Source organism: Lycium ferocissimum, chromosome 5 (assembly GCF_029784015.1).
Source record: "Lycium ferocissimum isolate CSIRO_LF1 chromosome 5, AGI_CSIRO_Lferr_CH_V1, whole genome shotgun sequence".
Classification (NCBI taxonomy): Eukaryota; Viridiplantae; Streptophyta; class Magnoliopsida; order Solanales; family Solanaceae; genus Lycium; species Lycium ferocissimum.
The window spans coordinates 21,904,285-21,928,458 of NC_081346.1; the positions used below are offsets into that span (position 1 = coordinate 21,904,285).

Genomic DNA, 24,174 nt, shown 5'->3' on the forward strand with positions numbered 1-24,174 from the left:
TGTTGGCCAATTAATTTGAGCCATTAAAAAGGATAGGTGTTTATCTTATATTGCAAGACATGCATGTGTGGGCAAGGGTTGACCAAGTCAAGAAGTATTCATCTTTTACTATATAAGGAAATTTCTAGAAAATTAAAGAAAATTGGAGAAAATAAAGAGGGGCATAACCGGCCACCTCTCCCTCTCTCTCTATATATATATATGTGGGCATGTGATGAAAAAAAAATAAGACAAGTATTCATCTTTTATTACTCTAGAAACATGAAGAAAGATGAAGAGAAAACAAGAAGGAGAAGGCACGGCCAAGAGGGGCTGGCGAACCAAAATTATAAAATGGATCATGAAAATTATTTTCTTCAAGTTTTCATACTAAATGGAAGGTCCTCTATCATATGGAGTGGTTGTTGGAAGAGGAAAACCATTTGTTTTGCAAGGAGCATGTCCTAGCCGAGAGGAAAGATTGAAGAAAAAAAAGGTAAGGTTTCATCTCTTTTGTGTGTTGTGGGTGGTTTATGTATGTTGTAAGGTGTAGAAAGGAATGAAATTCATGAAGGGTTGCATGTTGAGTCTTGGCCGTGTGAATTGTATTGTGGCCGTGTGTGTGTGTGTTGTTGTGTAGGATTGAAGAACTAATTGTATTTAGCATGTTGGGTGTTGTTGTAATATGTAGAAATGGATGAAAACCATGGAATTTGCATGTTGTTGTGGTGGTTGAAAGTGGGCTGATTTGGAGTAGGTATGTGGAATTAATGTTATCTAGTATTTTGGTCGTCGTCGTTATAAATTCTATGACGTAAAATGAAGGTTTAATGATTCATGTTGAAGTTGTAGTGTTGCGGGGCTGTTTTGGAAGATTTGTATGATTTTAATATAGTTTCTTGGATTTATGGAAATAATGTTGTATAAGTTGCTTGGAATGTTCTTAAATCGTGTTTGAGTGATTTCGGGTTAATACTTGAACGTATGATCAATGAAGTTGGCTTGGTTGTATGCGGTCTATTTGGAATATAAATGGGATGTGGATGAACTGCGTAAAGAAGAATTGCTAATGTTAGAATGCGTTTGAAATTATTTATCGATGTTGTTGGAATGATTGTTGGTTTGGTTGTTGATTGAAATTGGCCAAGTTGAACTTGGTGGGATGGAGTATTTATAGGGGAAGTCTTCTTGAAATTTTGGTAGATAAGTGTTACTTCGAAACTCAACTTCTATAATGCTAATTACTGTTTGGTAAATGTGACCAAATTGTAGATTCTGGTGAATTTAGAGCTCGAGTTTGGAGTAGCGGAAAAGGTATGTAAGGCTTTACTCTTCCTTCTTTGGCATGTCCTAGACATAATAGGTTTGGATACGAGCCTCGGGGACTACTCTGTCTCTAGAAACCTAAGTTTGAATTTGACCACTATTCATTCAATAGAATTGAATTAGACTTCCTATGTTTCATTGGAAAGGTAGCTTGAATATATGCAACTTCCACCGACGGCACCGGAATGTCCCAAAACCTTGCTAGGTAACTTTATTAAGCCTAGGATTCTAAGGCAAGTATTCCTTCTAGAAATTCGTAAATGTCCTCCAAGATGTCCATATGTTACAAAGACCAAATCTTAAGAGGTTGAAAGCCTTTATGCCTGAAACGATGAAAATGGCCTTATAATGATAACAATGACGTCGAATATGAAGAAATGCCTATGACGAATATGTCGACGATACGTTTCTACCACAAATGTATTTACGTGAGACGTATTAAAAGCGTCCATAACGTTCCCATTTTCAAATGTTAGAAGTAATGGTTCTAAGGCCTGATTTTCTTTTTAAAAAGTTTGCAAATGTTTTCCAAAGTATTCATTTTTCTCCAAAAACCAAGTTTGATGATTTTGTAAGCTTTTATGACTAAAACGATGAACATGATTCTATGATGACAAGGATAATGCCAGATATGAGAAAATGTCTATGACAAATACGCCAAGGATATATATATGCACATGGGATGGGGGGAAGGGATACATGGGGGAATGGGAAGGGAAACATGTTTCATTGCCACCTGATCAGCTGGCTTATCATCCCGGACGCGGGATGCCCGGACGCGGGATATATGGGCGAGCCGAGGTATTTCGGCGCTATGTGGGCGAGCCGACGTTGTTCGGTGCTATGACATGACATGACATGATATGATATGACATGATATGATATGATATGACACGATATGCTACGCTATGCTATGATATGACATGACACGCTATGCTATGACATGATACGCTATGCTATGACATGATACGCTATGCTATGACACGATACGCTATGCTATGACATGATACGCTATGCTATGATATGATACGCTATGCTATGCTATGATACGCTGTGATATGATATGACACGCTATGATATGATACGACATGATATGATATGCTATGATATAACATGATATGATACAAGGTCTACTTTCAATGTATATGGAAAAGAAATGTTTTTTTTCTAAAAAGGAAAGACAAGCATGCAGGTTATCCTTTTACCTCATCACACGTTCTATGATCCCAGGGTATTCATACATACGTTCCTGTTGTATTGTTTTTCATGCCTTACATACTCAGTACATTGCTCGTACTGACCCCTCTTCTTCGGGGGCTGCGTTCATGCCGCGTGTGCACACCAGTGAGATGAAGACTTTAGCGGAAGGTGATCCGGCGGGATTGGCGAGCTCCATTTTCTCCGAGTGCTTCGCCGAGTCGGTGTATACGTGTGCTATGGTATCCGATTATGTTAGAGACTTTGCGTACGTAGTCATGTATATAAGATGTCCGTTGTGAGCGGCTCTATAAGCCGTCGTATTGCTATACATGATATTGCGATTTTGTACGGTCGCAAGTTATCCGATTTGAAAGATATAAAATATGTTCGTTTTTCAAATTTTTTTTTAATATGCATTCATGAACTGGTTAAGGGCCCATTATGACTACGAGTACTATGACAGTCAGAGGGTTCGCTCGGCCCTAAGTAAGGGTCGGGTGCCCATCACACCCTATCGGAAATTGGGGTGTGACAATAAATTAGCCACTAATTACGAAGAAATTATGAAATAAAGAATTCTAATCATCAATTTCATGCTTAAAGAAGCTAACCTAACCAATAAATCAAGATTACAAAGCCTAGAAGAAGAACTCATTGAACCCTCTTTTAACTCTAGAATTCTTAGTGAACTAGCATGATAACGGAATCCTAAGAAGATAATGAAATCATGGAATAGTAAAGGAGATAGAAGGACTTACCACCAAGATTTTCCCCCAAGAAGCACCTTCACAAGCTCCCAATAACTTAGATTTCCGAATAGTAATAAATGAGGACTTAGGGCTTTTAACACTTCATTTAATGAAATTAGCTGCCCGACACCGGCTTCCGCGACCAGCAGACCGCTTCGGCGGTCCCATGACCGCTATAGCGGTCATGCCCAAAATCACACTGGCCACTTCAGTGACAGGGTGACTGCTTTAGCAGTACCGCTGCCGCCAAAGCAGGCACCAGACACCACAAATTCCCAAGTTTTCACACTCTCAATTTGAATTTCCGACTATCTCCCGAGGCCATCTGCTCACATACCAAATATGCAGACATACATAAAAATACACTACGAACGCACTCGTGGCCTCAAAATTCCCAACGGAGGTCTCGTTGAGCTAGTCAACTCCCGATAACTCAACATCAACTTCCCAAGCCTAGTCCCGAAATATACCCGAGTGCATTGGGAAACGAACCAGATTTGCATACAAGTTCTAAATGACCATCCGGACCTCTCGAAATTGACAAATTTTTTAAAAACGTCCGTTTACCCAAAAGTCAACTTTGAGTCAACTCTTTTTCACTTAAAGCCCAATTTTCCCAAAAAGTCACCCAAATCAAAGCAAAATACCTTGGGAAGCGTGTCAATGGTCCTCTCGGGTCAAATGTGAGGTAAACAAGCTTGGGGAAGGGTCAAAAGCATCGAAAAGCAGTAACGACCAAACGGGTCGTTACACTTACATCTATGGATTGAAATGGTTAAAGAGAATTTTGCATAGTTTAGACGTTGAACATAAATCTCCAGTGAAAATGTTCTGTGATAGTCAAGCGATATTATATATTGCACGAAATTCTGTATTTCATGAACGGACTAAACACATTGAAGTCAACAGTCACTATGTCTGGGACACACTCTAATCCGATATAATGCATTTCAGTCACCAACCAATGAGCAATTCGCCAATGTATTTACAAAGGCTTTGGGCAAATCGCAAAGATTAATAGTTTCTTGACAAGTTGGGCATTCGGGACCCTCATGCTCCAACTTGACCAGATATGACCGGACTAGTTTGTCCGGTCGTAGGTGAGCTGGAGAAATCCTTACGTCGGTGGGAACCCTATTCTAGTCTAAATGCTATAGGTTTCGTCTATTTATGGTCAATTTGTAAGTATAGTAATATAGGATTTGTAGTTCTATCAGAATAGGGCCTTATTATACTAGAATAGGGTAAGGAGGTATTACTTGTGTATAATAAGGAGGTCATTATGATGAATACAAAGCAGAAAAGAATTCTTCCATTATTCTTTTTTCTCTAAATTCTCATCGCTGTCTTGATTTTAACAATAACATTTGAATTCACCTGCGTCGTTTAAGTGTCAGTGTGTCACACTATTTACTTTTGGAAAATATGGTAGGAATTTAGAAGTCATTGGACAATCATTATCCTGTTTAAAAGTTGCTTTGAGGAAATGATCAGAGAACATCAAAAGTTTAATGAATGAAAATCAGAATCTTCATTGCTGCAGGTAATGCTTCCGTGAATTCCATTGTTTTGGTCCATTAGGTCTTGGATAACTTCCATTGATAGCTCATTCAAAGGTTTAGGAAACAGAACCTGACATCTCGAGGGCTAGCGGAGGATTCAGAATTTAAATTCTACGTGTTCAATCTTTAAGTTTTTTAGCATTAAACCCATTATATTTTTAGAGTTATGGATTCATATCGACTATTTCTTGCAATTTTAGCGAATCTTTATACATAGATTTATACTCTGTATCGAGAAGTACTGGTTCATATTTAACGTTGGATCCGCCCCTGTCAAGGGCAATCTTTTATTGATTGATGGTCTTGCTAATCCTCTGATAGATTCACGTATAGCCTTGATGAGAAGTGACATTTCGATGTAGGCCTAGGTTGCTTGATGTTTCCCGTGTTCAATTGGCTCACTTATGAACTAAAATTTCTTGCCCATACTTGCTTAAACAGTAATCACTACTAAAAAATCATTATTTTTTCACTAAAAAATGTTCAAGGGCTATTCTCACTGAATGTCTGCGGTAAAAACCTAAATAGTAGTGCTTTCATACAGAAAAATTAGAAAGTTCCCCAGCATTTTAATGGGTACTTGTTTCCCACTATATGTTTTCCAGTGAGTTAGTTCGGTGAGAAATTTATGTTTTTTAGCACAAATTTTCCACTGAACGGTGGGAAAAACTTCTGCTTCTAGTAGTGAATCATAGTTTCAAATATTGAACAATCATTGCAAGGGATTGGTTGTATTTAGGGGTGGTAAAATGGTTAAAATTTGTGGTTATCCGTCCCACCCAACCCATTTTAAATGGGTTGGATATCCGATCATTTTAACTCGTGGTCAATTGGCTCCCATTTTTTATCCATGTTAAATATCCATGGATGGATCGGATATTTTATCCTATTTTGTTTAATCCGTTTTCGACCTGTCCATATCTGACTCAACCCACCCGTTTGCCACTCCTAGTCGTAATGGCCTCTATGTTGTGATAGTTACAATTTGTGGCCTCGTTTGCTGAATGAAATCTACATACTTTCACACTAAGCCTATCTCTAACTCTATGCGATATCCAGCGGTGGTGGAAAAAGTGAAGGAAATACATTAATAAGTAGTGCTATGAGTCTTGTACTGGTACTGGCTATATGGTATATCGTATCAAGTCAGTGAAATAGCGTGTCGTACTAACTACATTCAAAACTTGGGTCCTCATTAATAACAATGTGGGTTTAAATTTTTGGGTTAAGCAAGGATGATATCCATAAATTGTTGGATTAGCAGTCTGACTCGGGGCTTTATAGTTTAGTAACTAAGGATTCTCCTAAAGTATTTACAAGAGTGGTGTGTCATTTCCCTCAAGAAATAGTTAGGCACTATTCTGTATATGCAAAAACTGGTCTCTTTTATGCTTCATGTTATAGTCTTATTAGATGAAATGTAAACATTTTATGATCACCTTTTCCCTATTGCAATCCCTTCCTTAACATATTCCTGTATAATTATGCTATAACAATAGACCAGCACAACATTATCTCTAATTGATAGCCTCTTCATACACCATCATGATAGCCTCTTCATATACCATCATTAAGTTGATGATAGATTCTTTTTTTGGTTGCAATTTACAATGGTACTGAGAGGGTACTTGTAGCCTGCAGGCTTTAAAACAGTATGAGTTAGGTTGCATCTTCAGGTCGCACTCCCATATAGCATTGGGGGGTTGATTGGACTACTGATGACATGATGGGAAGGTTAGTCTTTGATAGACGGTGATAGTCCAAATTAAAAGTTTGGAAATAAAATGTTTTAAAAAAGTTGTATCTCTTGTTTCAGAATATATTAACTCTAGTTTTCAATTACTTAATAGATTTAAGCTATAGAGGATATGAATGCTATGTTAAGCCTAACATTCTCTGTAAAATTCGGATTATTTTTTTCATTCTCGAAGCACGCAATCACCCTGCCTTTGTGGATTTATTGAATTTGCAAATATTAGATTTAAGAATATAGTGTGCAATGTTCTCTTGAAGCCATTGTTTCTCTGGGGCTCTCAACAAGGTATATATACTTCAGTTATGTTGCTCGGACTCTTAAAAGATTTCAAAGTGTGCATGTTGGATCCTTCAAAAGTAGTACATTTTTGGAGAGTCCGAGCAACATAAATAACTTCACGCATACAAAAGCTTCATGTGTATATAAATGATTATCTCATTGAAAAGAGAAAAATCTGTTTTCTTCTTAGCTGTGTTAATAACCCAAGTGGTCTAGTAATATCTGACTTGGAAAAGAAGAAAGTATATTCTGTGAATCCTTACAATTCACGAAGTTTTGGTGATAATCTCCATAAAGGTACTTTTTCAGTTAATTGTTAAAAGAGAATGCTAAAACATCTTTAATGGGATGCAGGTTTAACTAAACAGGTGGATTTGTATACAGTAAAAACCGATTTTAAGAGTTGGGCGAGTTAGGAAGCGACACGTAGCAAGAATGGTCAGTCAGCAGTGACTCAACCATGATGACACCAGATACAAACCTGTGGCCAGATAAGGAGCAATTCAAGATGTGACCGTTATAGAGACGTTACAGAAGACCCCAAGTTTCCTCCAGCCTTTATTAGCTTTTATACCCTTTATTATCCTTTGTCATCTTTTAATTACTTTTATTGCAACATTAATATTGATAATTAAGGGGGCATGATTTGTGGATCATCCACCCCATAGCTCTAGTATAAGTAGAGGTTCTTAGTCAATTGTAACGCATCCAATGAATCCTAACTTAACAATTATACTCTATTATCAACAGCAATTTATAAAGTATTTCTTATTCTTTTTGTACAAAGAGGCTCAGAGCTAATCAAAACCAAGTGTTCATCTGGAGTCAACACTATTGAAGAAACTCTTACGGGCTCATTCGGCTCAGGCTTATTATATTACATTTTTACGTCTCATATTTACTTGATTCACTATCAATTGTTATTTACTAATTCTTATCTATAACAAATCAATTCACGTATCCTTTAAACCACTAACAAATTCAACTGTGCCTTTTTGGGGTAAACAGTTTGGCACCCACCGTGGAGCTAAGGATAATTGTTGTATTGTTTTGTTGCTCATGTATCTTCCTAATCACTCGTAAATTCGTAAAATCAGGTAATTCGGAGTTATGACAAACATTGGAGACTGAGCCAACACTGCTAGCAAAGAGTTGTTGAACAACACAACTACTCCGATGGCTGATCCGGTTACAAGAGAAATTCGGCTACTACCGCTGTCTGCTGCGAAGAATAATGTAACCCAAATGCCAAAAGGCACTGCTTTGCATGAAATCACACAGAAGAAATTGGAATCTTCTTAAATGTTGTCATCTCCCTTTGGAACACAACAAATTTAGAGTTCACATAACAATATAGGTGACATCACATTTATTGATCAGTTGACTATTGTCAAATTATTTTCTATGCATATTATTTTGCAAGAAAAATTTGAATGGTCTTTAATTTATGGCGACCTAACAGTGAATGAAAATTACCAATGGATGATGTAAACAAAATTCCAAGAAAACAAAAAGGAGGAAATCAGATGAAAGAAGTATTCTTGAAGCCTGCAGATCTAGTGTTTGAAGTTTTTGGCATAATTAATATATATATATATATATATATATATATATATATATATATATATATATATATATATATATAATTATATATATATTAGAGAGAGAGAGAGAGAGAGAGAGAGAGAGAGAGAGAGAGAGAGAGCACCGTCGATTATCTTTGGAAGTAGCGAACTCGAAAAGAGACCTGAAGGAAAAATCACACATTTTTTTAATACAAATTGTGAAATAATGTAAGAAGAAAGGATGCACCTTCTCGGAAAATTAGAAAGGCGCGAAAAGGTGGCAAGTTCACAAAGACCGGATCAAGAAGAAAGTTACTCTGCAAATCAGGTTCTACTTTCTTTACTAATTTCTTTAATTATCTATCCTTCATGGTTTATGAAATCAATATATAATATTATAGGATAGATTGATCTCATAATATATACGTTGTGTCTTATATGCATAATATGGTTAAGATTAACTATATTTATTATTGTAGTTAATTCTTTTACCAAACGAAATTGGTTTGTTGATATACCATTAGGTAGTATATATGCATGAAAATACGTGGAATTTTACTTTCAAGGTTGTAAGACATGGATTAGGCTTACGTTGGTATCTTTAAAATATTCTTGAGATCATGAAAAGATGTTTTATATTTTGGCTCACGAAAGATTTATTTTTTTAAAATTTTGTTGATAGGACTAAATTTTTCTTAATTAAAAGATATGTTCAGTAATATGACACTTTAGGATGCAAATATATTTAGTGTCATCAAGGAATTATATTATCTTGATAGCATATAAAGAGAAGGAATTTGGGTCCTATGTTTTGATTACAAACCGATGGTACAAACAAAAATCATGGGATCATTTTAACAAAATCCATGGGATCATTTTAACAAGTATTGTTCACATATAAAGGTTGTAGCTCAATCACCGTAAGAGCAATAGTTAAGGTGATGACTCAAGGATAAAGTAGTAGCAAAATCAGGTTCTACTTTATTAACTTCACTTATTTATGAGTTTCTAATTTTGCGGAGCGTGTTTCATAAATATTGGGATAGATAACCAACATTGTGATGATCTTGAAATGCATGCTAAATTTAGAAATAACATACTATTTGACATGTTTATAGTGATTTGTTAGACCATTACATAAAGATTATGTGGAGTTTACTTTCAAGTAATGGAGGGACATAAATTGGATAATTCATATTTATACTTGAAAGTGTTTAGTGTGAATTTGATGTCTCTTGAGAGAATCATAATAACTCTTTACTTTGTGTATTTTGCGTGTTTGACAAAAACAGATGTACACTAATTGAATTTGGTGATTTTTCTAAACTTGAGATTATACATTCATATTTCAATATAATTGAGAATACTTACATTACTACAAGGATACATTTGTCTCCTATGTTATTGTGGTCTAGCGGTACCATGAAGTATTTCTTTCTCATCCAAAGAGATTGGAGAATGTGATAAAGTCAACTTTAAAAGTTGCTTAGAAGAACTTACAATTTTAATCTAGTTAGTTAACTTTCATAAATAAGGCAAGTAAGGAAAAGCGCTTGACGAGTATTTAGAGACTAGTGTATAAATATCTAGAAAATATTCATGTTCAACTTATGAACTAATGAATTGTGGCAAATTATTAGAGAAAATTATTTGCACTTGTGAATCACTATATTTCGAGGTTTATTCTTGCTCTAAATTATGTGGTACTTTTTGCTAAAAAAGTGATAAGAAATGACTCGTGCTTAGTGAACAAGGTTGATGCTTCGACATAGATATTGGTGACGAGGTTGTGAAGGATGAAAAAAGTTCTTCCTCATAAAGAATAAATCTCATTTGATAAGTACTTTGAAAATGATCGAGGCACAATCATGTGGCAGCAGTATACTTCTTGTGAAGAAAAGGTGGCGTTGAAGGCGAAATAAGGGCCACCAGTTAAAGTTGACGAAAATCTTGGACTTAATGCAAAAACAACAGAAGGCAATTGCGAATCTACAAAAGAAAAGTGCAAGCTTGGCTAATGGTAACACAACATTCAGGACTGAGGATCAAGGAGAAAGTAGCGGAAGTGGTTCCGGTAACAATAAAGCATCAGGAATCATGAAGTATCTTCAAGCTTTATCTAGTCGGTTGAAAAAAAAAAATGGAGTTAACCAGCCAACTGGATCGCAACAAGAAAGAATTAAAGGCATTAAATATTCAGATAGATCAGATTTCGAGGGCTCCACCGGTGTTAAAGGGGCCAGATTCCAAAAGATATGTCAAGTTGCCATTCCCACCAAGTGTTGCACCGAAGTGGTTCAAAATGCCAGATCTGCCTAAATGTGACGGAACCACAGACCCTCCAGAGCACGTGACGTCGTATACTAGCACCGTGAAGGGCAATGATATGCAACTGGACAAAATTGAATCAGTTTTGTTAAAAGAAAGGTCGGGGAGACACATGCCGGAGCAAAAAAGTTGCCAGCAAGAAAGGCATATATATTCAAAGTAGCCTAGGAGGACAAAGAACTGTTGCAAGAATTCATGGTAGGATTCCAGAAGGAACGCAAGCGGGTGCCTTCAGTGCCAGATGAATGGGCAACAAAAGCTTTCGCTAAGGGTTTAAACCCAAAAAGCTCAAGTGCTTCATTGAAGTTAAAGGAAAACTTGCTAGAATTACCAACAACAACTTGGTCGGATGTTCACAATAGGTGAGAGTCAAAGATTCGCATAGAAGATGAACAGGTAGATATATCGGCATCTTCTATAGCCCGGAATCAAGGTCAACTAAGCTTTGGTCGAAGGCATTCCAGACATCGATTTGAACCATACCCGTCAGAACCACGGACTGGCAGGAGGTAGGAGTGTCTTTGGAGCAAGTCGCCAGAAAATGACTTAGATGAATAACAACAGTGTTTATGAACACTGGGGACTGTTGCATTTAAGTAGCGGGAACCATAACAATAAGTACCAGAAGCATCTGAATATGGCTCCGGAACGGAGTTAAAGGAAGGCACTATGTTAAAGGCACCATGCTCGAATCCTCATACTTCATGCTCAGGAAAAGATACTAGAGATAGCCCGAACTGGATCCGAAATAAAGAAGAAGACTGGGACTACCAGATCAGCACGACTGCAATTCTGTTATTTGTTCATTTCCTATAAACCGTCGTATATGCAATGTTATAAACACTTGTGTACGTTCAAGGAATGAAGATCAAGAGAATCACGGCAATACCATATCACTCTAAAGCCAATGGGCAAGCCGAATCGACGAATAAAACGGTAGTACAAAATTTGAAGAAAAGACTAGATGCAGCTAAGGGAAAGTGGCGAGAAGTATTGCCCAAAGTCCTATGGCATATTGAACAACTGTGAAATCTAGCACCAGTGAAACTGCATTCTCTTTAGTGTACGAAACAGAAGCCTTAATCCCGATGGAAATAGGTGAACCTAGGGTACGAGTTAGCAGGACCAATGAAGAAGATAATGTCGGTGCTATGGCAATCAAGTTAGACTTGGTAGAGGAACATCGGGAGATGGCACTGATCAAAATAGTGGCTCAAAAACAAAGGATAGAAAAATACTACAACCAGAGAACGAACCTTAGACGTTTTCGAATGGGGGATTTAGTTCTCTAGAAGGTAATTAATAACACAAATGACCTAAACGTAGGAAAGCTATTTCCAAACCGGGAAGGACCTAACCGAGTTATGGGCATAATCAGTAAAGGTTGGTACAAGCTGGAAGACAATGACAGAAATATATTGCCCAATAATTGGACTATCAGCCATTTGAAACGTTATTACTGTTAAGAGGAGAAAGAAATATAATCACAACTCCAGATGTTGGGGACTGCCGTCAGAAAAGTAAAAGTAAAAAACTTGAAACATTGGGGTTTGTCACACTAAAAAGACCAGAGAAGAAGAAGAAGAAGAAACACACCGGACAAATGTTATCCAAAATTATGTACAAAATCACCGGTTAGCCACATGATCGGCAACATGGTTTATTGATTCATGTTTATCACATTCATTTTCTATGTAAAACTACAAGGAATGAAAAGGCTAATAAGTCATACTCTTTTCTTCATATGTGTCTCTCATGATGAAGAAGACTTTGAACAGTGAAAATATGCTTGGCCGTGTAAATCATACCAAAGCTTATAAGTTGAGAATATTATTCCAACAAGATATATGCCCAAAATGAACAGGAGACGTCTTCTTCAAAAGCATAAAAGTCAGGCCCTGAATACTTCAAAAACTAAAGTCGAATGAATTATTCCCGATTAAAATAAAAAAGAGTTAAAATTCCAATAAAGTCACAAAATAAAATGGCTAAAGATTGGATGAATCATCCCCGGTCTATGAGGCCGTGAGTTTATAAAAAGTTTCGGTACAACTAAAAACCCAAGAGTCAAATTTAAAAACTAGTTGTTTAGGGTACAACTAAAAACCCTAGAGTCAAAACTCTAAAATTGAAAGTTTCGAGTACACTTAATAACCCAAGAGTCAAGATTTAGAAATTAAAAGTTTTGGGGAAAACTAAAAACCTAAGAGTTAAAACTGGAAGGTTAAGAGTTTCGGGTAAACACCAAAAACCCGAGAGCAAATAAACTTGTTGTGGTAATAATTCTTTTCAGCACCAACTAGTTGTCAACGGTGGAAAAATAACAGTGGAGTTGTCATTTTGAATCCCTACGTTCTGCACTCTTTTTTTCTTTGACTAGTTTTTGTCGCGAAAGGGTTTTTCTGGAAAAGGTTTTTAATGAGGCAATCACGAGGGTGATTACATGACTTTTCGGAAAGAAGGGAAAAATCTTCCACTTCCCGGTCACATCTCAGTGAGTAGCCGGAAAGTGGGGGGACTATCTGTATACAGTAAAAATCGATTTCAAGAGTTGGGCGAGTTAGGAAGCGACACGTAGCAAGAATGGCCAGTCAGCTGTGACTCAACCATGATGACACCAGATACAAACCTGTGGCCGAAAAAGGAGCAATTCAAGATGTGACCGTTATAGAGACGTTACAGAAGACTCCAAGTTTCTTCCAGCCTTTATTAGCTTTTATTAGGCTTTATTATCCTTTATCACTTTTTAATTACCATTTATTGCAACATTAATATTGGTAATTAAGAAGGCATGATTTGTGAATCATGCACCCCATAGCTCTAATATAAGTAGAGGTTCTTATTCTATTGTAAGGCATCCAATGAATCCTAGCTTAACAATTATAATCCATTATCAGCAACAATTTATAAAGTATTTCTTATTCTTTTTGTACCGTAGGCTCAGAGCTAATCGAAGTCAAGTGCTCATCCGGAGTCAACACTATTGAAGGAACTCTTATGGGCTCATTCGGCTCAGGCTTATTATATTATATTTTTTGCCTTATATTTACTTGATTTCACTATCAATTGTTATTTATTTATTCTTATCTATAACAAATCAATTCACATATCCTTTAAACCACTAACAAATTCAACTGTTCCTTTTTTAGGTAAACAGGATTCAAAGGGTACATAAGTAAGTGGACCTATTGATATGGAACAATGGTGAGAATGAGAAACCACTCAAAGTGTTAACCAGTGAATACAGAAAGCAAAATATATCTCTAAAATGATAAGACTAATCACAATATTTTCTTCAAGTCCCCTAATGGTATTATTGGCTAATGTGTTTCATTGCTCAATTACTACCTTAATTTCTCAATTTCATCATTGTTTCTTTATGATGACATTGAAATGGTGGGATCCCAGAAGTGGTTGGACAACCACTTTCATGTTTAATTGCTTTATGGAAATGCTTAGGAAACATCAAAAGTTTGATGATTGAAAAATTCAGAATCTCCTGCAGTTAAAGTGATTCTGCAAATCGCATCTTTCTGGTCCACTGGGCCTCGTCATTCTTAGCTCATTCAGCAGGTTTAGCTTTACCTGACATAGTAAGGAAGTGTTATCAACTGATGTTGCAGAAGGCAGTGGCGGAGCTAGGATTTACGCCGAGGGGGTTCAAAATATAAAAAAGTAAACATACGAAGAAAGCGCAAGGGGGGTTCAACGTCACTATATACATAAAAAATAATTTTAACCTTGTAAAAACAGTGTTTTTTTTCCGCCGAGGGGGTTCGGATGAACACCCTCGGCATAGTGTGGCTCCGCCACTGGCAGAAGGTCTTGCAAATATTGTGATCCTCAATTACTGTCTTGCGACTTGCGAGGATCTGATAACTTCCATTTGATCGGTTCATGTTTAGCCTTGATTAGAAGTGGCATTTCGACATAGGCTTGGCTGCCTAATGTTTCAATTTGTGCCCCCATTAGGTAGAAAATTGTTTTCCTTGGGTTTATTTTCCCTTCCTTTATAAGGTATAAGCATGGTGCTCAGTCTTGGCGAGTTCGATTGGATGTGCCTTGGCAAATTTCAGTTTGCAAAAGGGTGCTGCTACTTGTATTCATTCCTAGGAGTTGTAGTAGGTGCTGTTTCTGCACAATCAAGGAACTTATGATTATACATGCTGTTGCACAGACTTTGGAATACCTTTGTATTTCTACATTCAGTGAAATCACCTTTCTTGTTTGAATCTCTTATTTTTATATGCTGCATGCTTTATACAAGTTAAATACTCTGTCTTAATGAATATTTGGTTCTGTAACTTTCTGGTCTGCAATTCATTCTCCTTTGACATTATTGGACAAAATATTTCTCCAACTTCTGTGTATCCTATGCATGGATCCATTGAACAGGGGATTCACATATCACAACAGCAAGAGAAATATGAGAGGACTGGTAATCTGGTTAATTTTTTGCCTTTGTAACACCATAATCTAGGGTGTTATCCAAGAACACCTTGTTAACCTGACTGCTTCAAGACTTAGCCACGTTATATTCAAGTTTATAGATGACTGTTTCAGACTTTTCAATTGCCCTCTGTTTATTGGAAATCAATTTGAACCTTTACAGTCCTAAAGTATTTGATTTTTATGAGAGTCTACTGCATTCTATCTTTATTCTTCTTTTTTTTGGGTTATTTTTTGTGGTGATAAAGTGTCTGGCATGGTCCACAGTAGAAGACAATTCTATGATAACTTAATTGTTTGAGAATATTTGTATACTTTTTCTATATTGCTTTTAGTGTCCCGGAGACATGTGAGGGGACCATTTGGTTTTAAATCACTTTCAAGTTACTGGTTTTGCCCCCTAAGGGCTTCCTTTATGTCTATCTCTTTCTCCGACACTCAGGGGACCTCTGTCTGGTATTTTTGTTTCTCTGTGCTGTTTGTAAATTATTAACTTGTTCAAATTTCAAAAAATGAAAAAGATAACCCCTCTTGAAAAGTTGCTACCACTCAGGCGTTTGGTGGATGTAAAAGCCTGAAAATTCTTTACCAAAAGAAGTCTGATATTTCCTTGTTTTGATTGCAGATGCATCCACCAAAGAATGATACAAAAGTTAAGATAGAAAGTTCTTAATATGGTTATGTGTTATAGTATGTAAAATAAAAATATGCTTTCACATTTCTAATGGAAATGATTGTCATCTTTGCTGTCATGAAAGGAAAGGGGGATATTAATAACAAACCAATAATAACCAAAGATCTTTGTTTCTTGATATACACACCATAAACATCAATCATATCCTTAAATATCATGTTCTGCTTATAACCTTTTTTCACAGAACAACACATGTTACTTTCCGAGCTATGACTTACAAAAAGATGAAAATCCACAAAAGAGTACTAGTAGTATTTACCACAACAAGCACTAATGTTTGTGACAGCAGAATTGGAAACAGAGGATATATTTGACTTTTTAAGTTCTGTATCAGACCTTCCCAGAAGTTTATACTTATTTCATGCATAATGTGTAACAAAAAGTTTTCACTTTGATGCTGAAAATCTGCTTGTACTTTGTTCTGTTGACAATGTAATGCATCACGCATGGTTATGTTAGCAGTATGAGAATTTTATTTTAGTAGATTAATATATCAAAAATCCGATGTGGCATAAAGTATAAACTAGTACTACTAGGACAAAGTATTACTAGGATATAATTTTTGCCTTGCTTTAGGGGTGGTCTAGAAGTCATTATATAAGCATTACAGAGGGAACTAATTCTTCAAGAATAAAACTTTTAGTCATCAACTTGTATGTGAAGCTTACTAGTTGAATATAATAAACTGTACACGCCAAAATAAATGTTAGTAATAATAAATTAAGGTAATGTAAGGCAACATCCGTGAGTGTATACATATGGGGTTTGTCTTTCTATTTTCTTTACTCTTTCTTCATTTCGTTTTCAGCTACTTAATTGAATTTGTCCGTAGTAGACCACCCCATATGTTATTGTTTGAATAAGGATAGTACATCCTTCAATCAATAATACTGTTTTTTTTTTTTTATATATATATGTATATACAGTATTTATTCCATATATGCATGAAGCTAAAGTTCCCTCTTTGTATTCCTTAAAACTCTACAGAGCCCGTTCCCATTGTTCTTCTCTGATATTTTAAAAAAGATATGGAAACTTCACAATCTCTTTCTATTGAAAGCTTTTCATATAGTTGGTTAGTTGATATGGGAGATTCTTTTAGAGCCTCCATGGATGCATCATCAGATGATTATGAAACTGCTTTCATTGAGATGGATCCGACACTTCCTCCTTCAAAGAGGTTTTTTAATGTGAATCCACAAGATTTGAACTTTGATTTTCCTACATCTGAATCTCCTTTAACTCTTGTCCATGCTGATGAACTCATTTCCAACGGCTTCTTGATGCCTTTTTTCATGAAGAAGCCAATGAAGATGGGGTCGGATTACGATGTAATTCATTCTGACTCCATCAGGAATTCTCCGGCATCTTCAGTGGAGCAGAATGAACCGCGTTTGTCCTGCAGGAGGGTTAATCGTTGTGTATCGTTGAGAAGATGCAGGAGTTTGTCGAGGCGAATTTTGGTTAAGTATTTGGATTTTATTAGGCCTTTTTGCCAGAAAATAAGAAGATGTAGTAGACTTGGTAGGTGCAGATCAAGTAATGGGAAGGAAGTAATGAAGAAGTGGGAATACTCATCTGCAGCAACATCTCCAAGAACAAGTGTAGCTTATTCTGTTGATAATTGGCGTAGGTCTTGTGATTCTGAAAGCTCTATTTATGAAGCTGTTCTACATTGCAAAAGAACCATTAATGGTATGTTACTTATTTTCCCTTTCCTTTTTTCTCTTTTCCATGGCAGCAACAAATAAATTTAGGCATTCAGAATGAGTATAATCTTATTTGTGTGTATACATTTTAAATTCTTTTTTGTACATATATGTATGTATACAGGAGCGGATCCACAATAGAAGTTACGGGTTGGATATAACTCAATGAGTTTGGCTCAAACACTGTATTGTGTTAAGATATTCATTTAATATACAAAATAATCTATCAAGAACTTAGTAAGTAAAAAGGACGGTGGTCCAGAACGCATAAACTTAAAATTCTGCATCTGCCTCTACATGTACATAGTTCGAGTTGAAAGTAATGAATTTAGTTAAATTCATAGAACTTACTCTAGATCCACCTATGCATATAATTAAGTTGAAAAGATTTCATGATTGTCTCTAAGATAGTAATATTGTGTTCGGTTAATTTGTTTTATTACAGGTAAATAGAGAATGAGAACAAAGTAATGTCATGGAGCTAAAGAACAAAGAAAGAAAGATGAGAGATGTGAAGATGAGCACATGTCACTGGATACATTGTCACTTTCTATAGTTCTTGTATCTTCTTCAAGAATGGGATTGTGAATTTTTTGTCTTTTTGAGGAAGTTGGAAAGCTGTAAGGAAGAGAAGCGTCAGCCATGAGAAAAAATATTCTTGGAATTTTTGAAGATACGATATATCTTCGTGATGACTCATAATTTTTTGTCCTTTTTTTTTTTTTTTTTCCTCCTCTCTCAGAGGAAGAACACAAATCCAACTTGGAAATTGTCCTGCTTTGTGCTTTGTAAAGTTTTATGGGAATAATATTTCAGAAATATATTGTATGTCAGCATCACTTACTTTCTTCCCCTCCTGCATTACCTTTTGATTTAATTATTAAATGCATATACTAAAATATAACGATAACAATTACAATCCCATGAAGAAACGTGCTATAATTAATAAACATTACACTTGGATTTATTGTTCGGGGGATTGAAACAGTTTAGTACTTGTATTGGTTTTTATACATATTTTAAAGAAAACTCAAAGCCTTTTCTGCATGCCTTGTATCTGCCATTAATGGCGGCTAAAATGATCGACCAAAATAAATTTGCCATACTCGAAAGTGATACCTATTTAAGAAAAAAAATAAATTGGTCACATTCAATAGCTAGCTGGTCTATTTCAAACTCTTTTCTTGAACAATATTTAATTCAAAATATAACAATACAATTTTGCTTCAAAACGAATTAGTTCGGACTTTAACTACCAACATTTTCACTACCATTTGTCTTAGCAAAGATAATTAGGAACAACTTGAATGTGAACAATAGTCAATGAATACGAGTAGGAAAGAGTGATTAAAAAAAAACAAAGTGAGAGTATTGGCCATTGTGGCATTTAAATAGATATTTTATTTTCTTTAGTTTTCCTTTTCAATATTCTCTCAGATTTTAAAACCATATTTTGGGAAAACCATATAATAATGACGTTAAAAGCATCCACGTCAGCCAGCTAAGTGCATGTACCGTCCAAAGTTCAAATGCGAATGACGAAGGGTTATTGATTATTTGATGGGGTCACCGGGCCTTTTGCTGAAATGACTGCTTAAAGCATCAGTCTTAAAGAGAATATAGTACGTACTACAAATAATCTCACTTTTTCCTGCAAAACCATGAACTACAGTAGTAATTACTCATATTTATCAGTGAAAATCTCTTCTTCTTTTCAAATACAACAACAATTGTGCCAGAATCCAAATAAGTTGGGTCGACAATATAAAACCTCACTGCCATATTTTTAATTTAGATTCTTCTCCGACTAATATTACACAAAATATAAGTAAGAAGTACTAAATATTCTCTATATTTCTATTGGCAAAATCTCCTAAATTGCTAAACAAAGTTATAAGATGCATAGATATCATAGGACTTCAAGTATTGGATAAAAAGAAACACAACATAAACTTAATTGTAAATAGTAAATGATTTTAAATTCTTGAACTTTATGAAAATCAGTGATAACATTACTGATTAAATAATGTCAAGTATGTTTCAACATCCTAATATGCAAATAATGTTGGACTATACGAATTAATTATATTAGAAGGAATAATACAACTTTTCTTGTAACAATATAGTCCTTTTGCTGATGCAATTTGCACACTAGAATCTCCACCTCTAATCTGTGTCATTTCAGTGTCGTGGTACAACTTTTATACTATTCTATTTTCTATGGATATCTGCGTTGAAACTAGGACTGTTATTTCAACTCTTCCAAAAGAAAGACTTTATTACTACTCTCTTTAATTGAGTCCGCAACTTAAATGACCCAAAAAAGTGGATTTGTGGACCAAAAGAACAACAAAAAAAAAAGGTGACAAAAGTACCTTTTGCGCACTAATTTAGTCCGTAATAGGTATTATTTTCATTTTCACAACACTTGTGTAATTTCAAAGTTTTGAAATTTCATGTTTTTTCCATACTTTGACCAAAGATTAGTCACTTTTCAAAACGCCGGAATGTCAATATTTTATATAAAACCTGATATCTTTTTCTGCGAACAATAATGTAGGCTCAATACATCAATTATACTTATATAATGTAGGCTCAATACATCAAGTATACGCAAACGTTTGGATCGTCGTTTTAGGGGTTGTAAAGTGCCCCTAAGTAAGTTTTGTTTGTTTGGAAACTTGTTATCTTTAGGTTTAAGTGTTTTATTTTTTAAGGTATTGATTTAATCGTTTTATTATTTAGTTGGCATTACTTTATTTCAAATATGTCGAGATTTTATTCATAATTAATTTTGGCTCGTCGCACGATAATAAAGACTAAGATAACTAATTATCATTAAGAAAATAATACCAGTAAAAATATAATATTAACATAACATGTACAATTTATTTACATATACACAATCTCCATCCCCTTTCTTCCTTAGATCCCACGTGTGGGAGCCTCTAGAATAACCCTAAGCCTAAGGCGATCCCCCACCCCCCCCTCCCCAACACCCTCACCATCATCTCCACCCCTCTTTTTTCTCTTAATAATAGGATGCTCTATGTTATGATTATCCTTCCTTCCCTTCCTTGCCCCCTTGAGCATAATACGCTTCTTGTGGGGCCGGTGTGCGATTTGTATGGTCAGAACCTCATTAGAATCAGGAGATGGGTCAATCTTAGTAGGAGACGAGTCCACAGGCGCAGAAGAATGAACCCGAAATAACATATAAACAATTTAGTTTAGATTCATTCTAAACTATACCTCAAATAACATATAAATAATTAAAAAAAGGATGAACCTAATTATAATTTAGATTTAATTAATACATTATCTTCTTGTAAAAATCAAACTTGTGTGTCGACGGGATCCTTAGAAGGATGATGAGAGGAAACCTGAGCGGGCCCTGAAGCCGGAGATGTAGATGGTGCCGAAGCTGGATCCTAAGAAATGAAAAATTATATAATAATTAGTATAAGTATTTTAATTTGTTAAAATAATTATTTCAAACACTTCCTTCTTGGCTCCAGCTGTCGAAGTCTAAGAATGCGTACTCCAGCTCCCTGCCACCCTGTGGATCACGAACTGGCCGCTCACCCTGTGGATGACAAAAACGGTAGCTGTGCATGGTATGCCTCTACTGATCATCAGTCTATGTGATTTGAATGTAGCTCCACCGGCGTATATAAAGGTGTTGATGGTCGGTAAGTAGTCGACGGATGATGCTGGGCTGAAGCGGGAACGGTAGCATGCTCGTCAGGCTCATCTACTAGACAAAGGCCTCCACGGCCACCACCTAGGCCACCATCCCCTCTAGCTCTACTCCCTCTGTCCCTACCACCTCGGCCACCAGCACCTGTGGCCCATCCCTTTTGTCCCTACCCTTCGGCCACCAGCCCCTATAGCACCACCGCTTTCACGGGCATGACCACAACCACGACCACGTGCGTGGGGCCTGATACGAGATATCTGAAACATGCTTATGGATACGCCCGAGCTCTTAGGATTGTTGCATACCACTATCGGCTAGCTGAACCATCCGGCCACGTATCCTCGCCGTTCGGGAATGCATATTGTGCTCTCCCGCCGCATCGTATATATACGTCCGTAACCGTTTGTTTTCAAATATTAATGATTGAATAAATCTGTAACGTAATATATAAGACGAATAATTAAGTTTAAGTGGGGTAAACTTACTAACGCCCCATACCCTCCTGCGAGTGCTGTATATCCTCGGTCCTCTGCTTGACGCTTCTCGGGATTGCCAATCAGGTTGTGTGTGATCTGCCGGTAGCACTCTATGTACTCGAGGATCGGAGTCGTATGTCCAACCACCGCTAGCGACCCCATCTTATGATCCAAACGCTGGAGCTGCTCTTGCATAAAGGCCTGGAATGCGGCATCGACGATCGCACGCTCGTCCCGAGTATAGTGGTCGTGCTCCCAAACAGTCGGCTCAGGTATATTCTGTACATGCCCAAACTGCCATAAGACACGGCGATCCTCAACGATATCCATATGTATTAACGGATACCGCGACCTCCACATCTGCTCATCAGCCCTACAAAACGCTGGCAACTGATCCAAAATCTTATCATACGACCTCCATATAAAAAAATGTAAAAAAAATGAATTAGTAAACAATAAAAGACAAAAATAGAAAGAAAAAAAAAAGAGATAATAACTTACTATGTCCGTCATCATAAGATCTAGCTGATCCCTGAACGGAAGAAGTCTGTGGTGTGTATCCATATCTCAAATTACGTCTCCCGTCCATCTTCTCACATAGGGCATGCCCTCAGTAATGAAGTCAGGCAGAGGGTGCGCAGCTACCAGCTGAAAAGCCCTCATCTTAGACCACACCCATAACTGAAAGAAAGGGTTACTAAAAAAAATATTTTATTAGTCATCGTTTCAAAAAAACTATATTTAGAATAAAATTACACACTTTTAAATATATTACCTGGAGGTGCGCGTGAAATCCGCACGCTCGCCCATAGACACTCGACATAGTGATCGATATAGGTAAGCTAGAACAGCAGCTCCCCAACTTTAACATCCCAACTCGCACAGATCCTCTATATATAGCAAATACCGTAAGCTCACATGGGAACCCGATGTGTTCGGGAATAAGATGCCCCCGAATATGATGAGTACGTATAGACGGGCACGACGATCGACCTCCACCTGAGGTGTGTCCTCTGTAATAGGATGCTGGATGTCTATGAGGTGCAAGTGAGTATAGAGGGAAACTAACGACATCCGAGTCTGTCCCCAAAAATCACACTCCTCTGGCATGAAACCAGTGAGCCTAGTCAACTCCTGTCGATACTATCTGAGCTGCTGAGGCTCCTCAAAATATAACGGGTGTCCATCTACCCGTATACCATATATGACCTCCACATCCTCAAGCGTGATAGTGTCCTCACCAGTACGGAGATGAAATGTGTGGGTCTCCGGTCGCCATCGCTCAATCATAGCCATCATAAGAGTCCTATCATGATGTACCTAAGTAACAGCGACACAATGGTAGATACCACCCTAATAAAGTATATCTAATACGCGACGATCCCACGTATATTCTATCCTCGTGGGACGGAACAACGTATTGGAAGGTATCTCACCATCCTATAATAGCTGGGACTTATGAATAGACTGTAGATAAAGTACTGATGCATCGAAAGGCCCCGGATGAAGAGGGTTGGGATCCATAGAGGTGTCGTATCTGTATTAATATTTTTTAATTAATCATTAACATGTAATCAATCCTTTATCGAAAAATTATACTAACTAACTAATCCTTTAACGGGAAATTATATTAACTATCTAAATTTGCGAATTAATAATTGTTAATTAATTATTATACCAACTACAATTAACTAACTAATATTATATTAGTGATATTTTTAATCTTAAACTAAGGATGTTCAATCCTAAAATAAGGATTAACTACAATTAACTAACAAATATAATAGAGAAAATAGTCAAATGCCCCCTCAATGCTTGTGTTACACCTCGAAAATTCCGGATTTGTTGCCTTGTGAATAGACTAATATGAGCTTAAGATGAACATGAAATCCTTACGAGATTGAGGAGAGCATTAGGCAGCTCAAAGTGCGTACTATAAGGTTTTGAAGTCATATGGATATGTGAAATTTAGTTTGTTGAAGGAAGTGAAATGTAAGTCGCGTTCGGAAAGGTTTTCGCTATAATTGAGCTAATATTTATTTGGTAATGTCTTGAGGGGCTGCTATAGGGCCTATTGTATGGTTAATGAAGTGTTATATAAGTTCCAAAAAGGTTCCACAAGGATTGGAAGTCAAACGAGTCGACGAGAATGAAATTCGGGAATTTCCAGTTGTACGACCATTTGTATGGACCGTATAAATTATACAGCCCGTATAATGGTCTGTAGATTACTTCCAGAGAGGGGTGATTTCATGGTGAGATTATACGGTCCAATTATACGGACCGTATAAATTATACTACCGTATAATTGTCGTATATCCGGTCAATTTTATTTCGTTATATGTGGCCCCCTTGTTCATTTATTTCATTTCCCACCTTCTTTCCAAGTCTTTAGAGCTCCC

General features: G+C 36.5%; 1 protein-coding gene across 1 annotated transcript; it reads left to right on the forward strand.

Annotated features, from left to right (window-relative positions):
* Window positions 1-16,677: 16,677 nt before the first annotated feature.
* On the forward strand, window positions 16,678-18,429 carry LOC132056495 (probable membrane-associated kinase regulator 6). The gene is made up of 2 exons (XM_059448720.1): window positions 16,678-17,582; window positions 18,042-18,429. Exons 1-2 carry the CDS (start codon window positions 16,916-16,918, stop codon window positions 18,047-18,049), a joined length of 675 nt encoding a protein of 224 aa, XP_059304703.1. The 5' UTR covers window positions 16,678-16,915; the 3' UTR covers window positions 18,050-18,429.
* The last annotated feature ends 5,745 nt before the right edge of the window (window positions 18,430-24,174 follow it).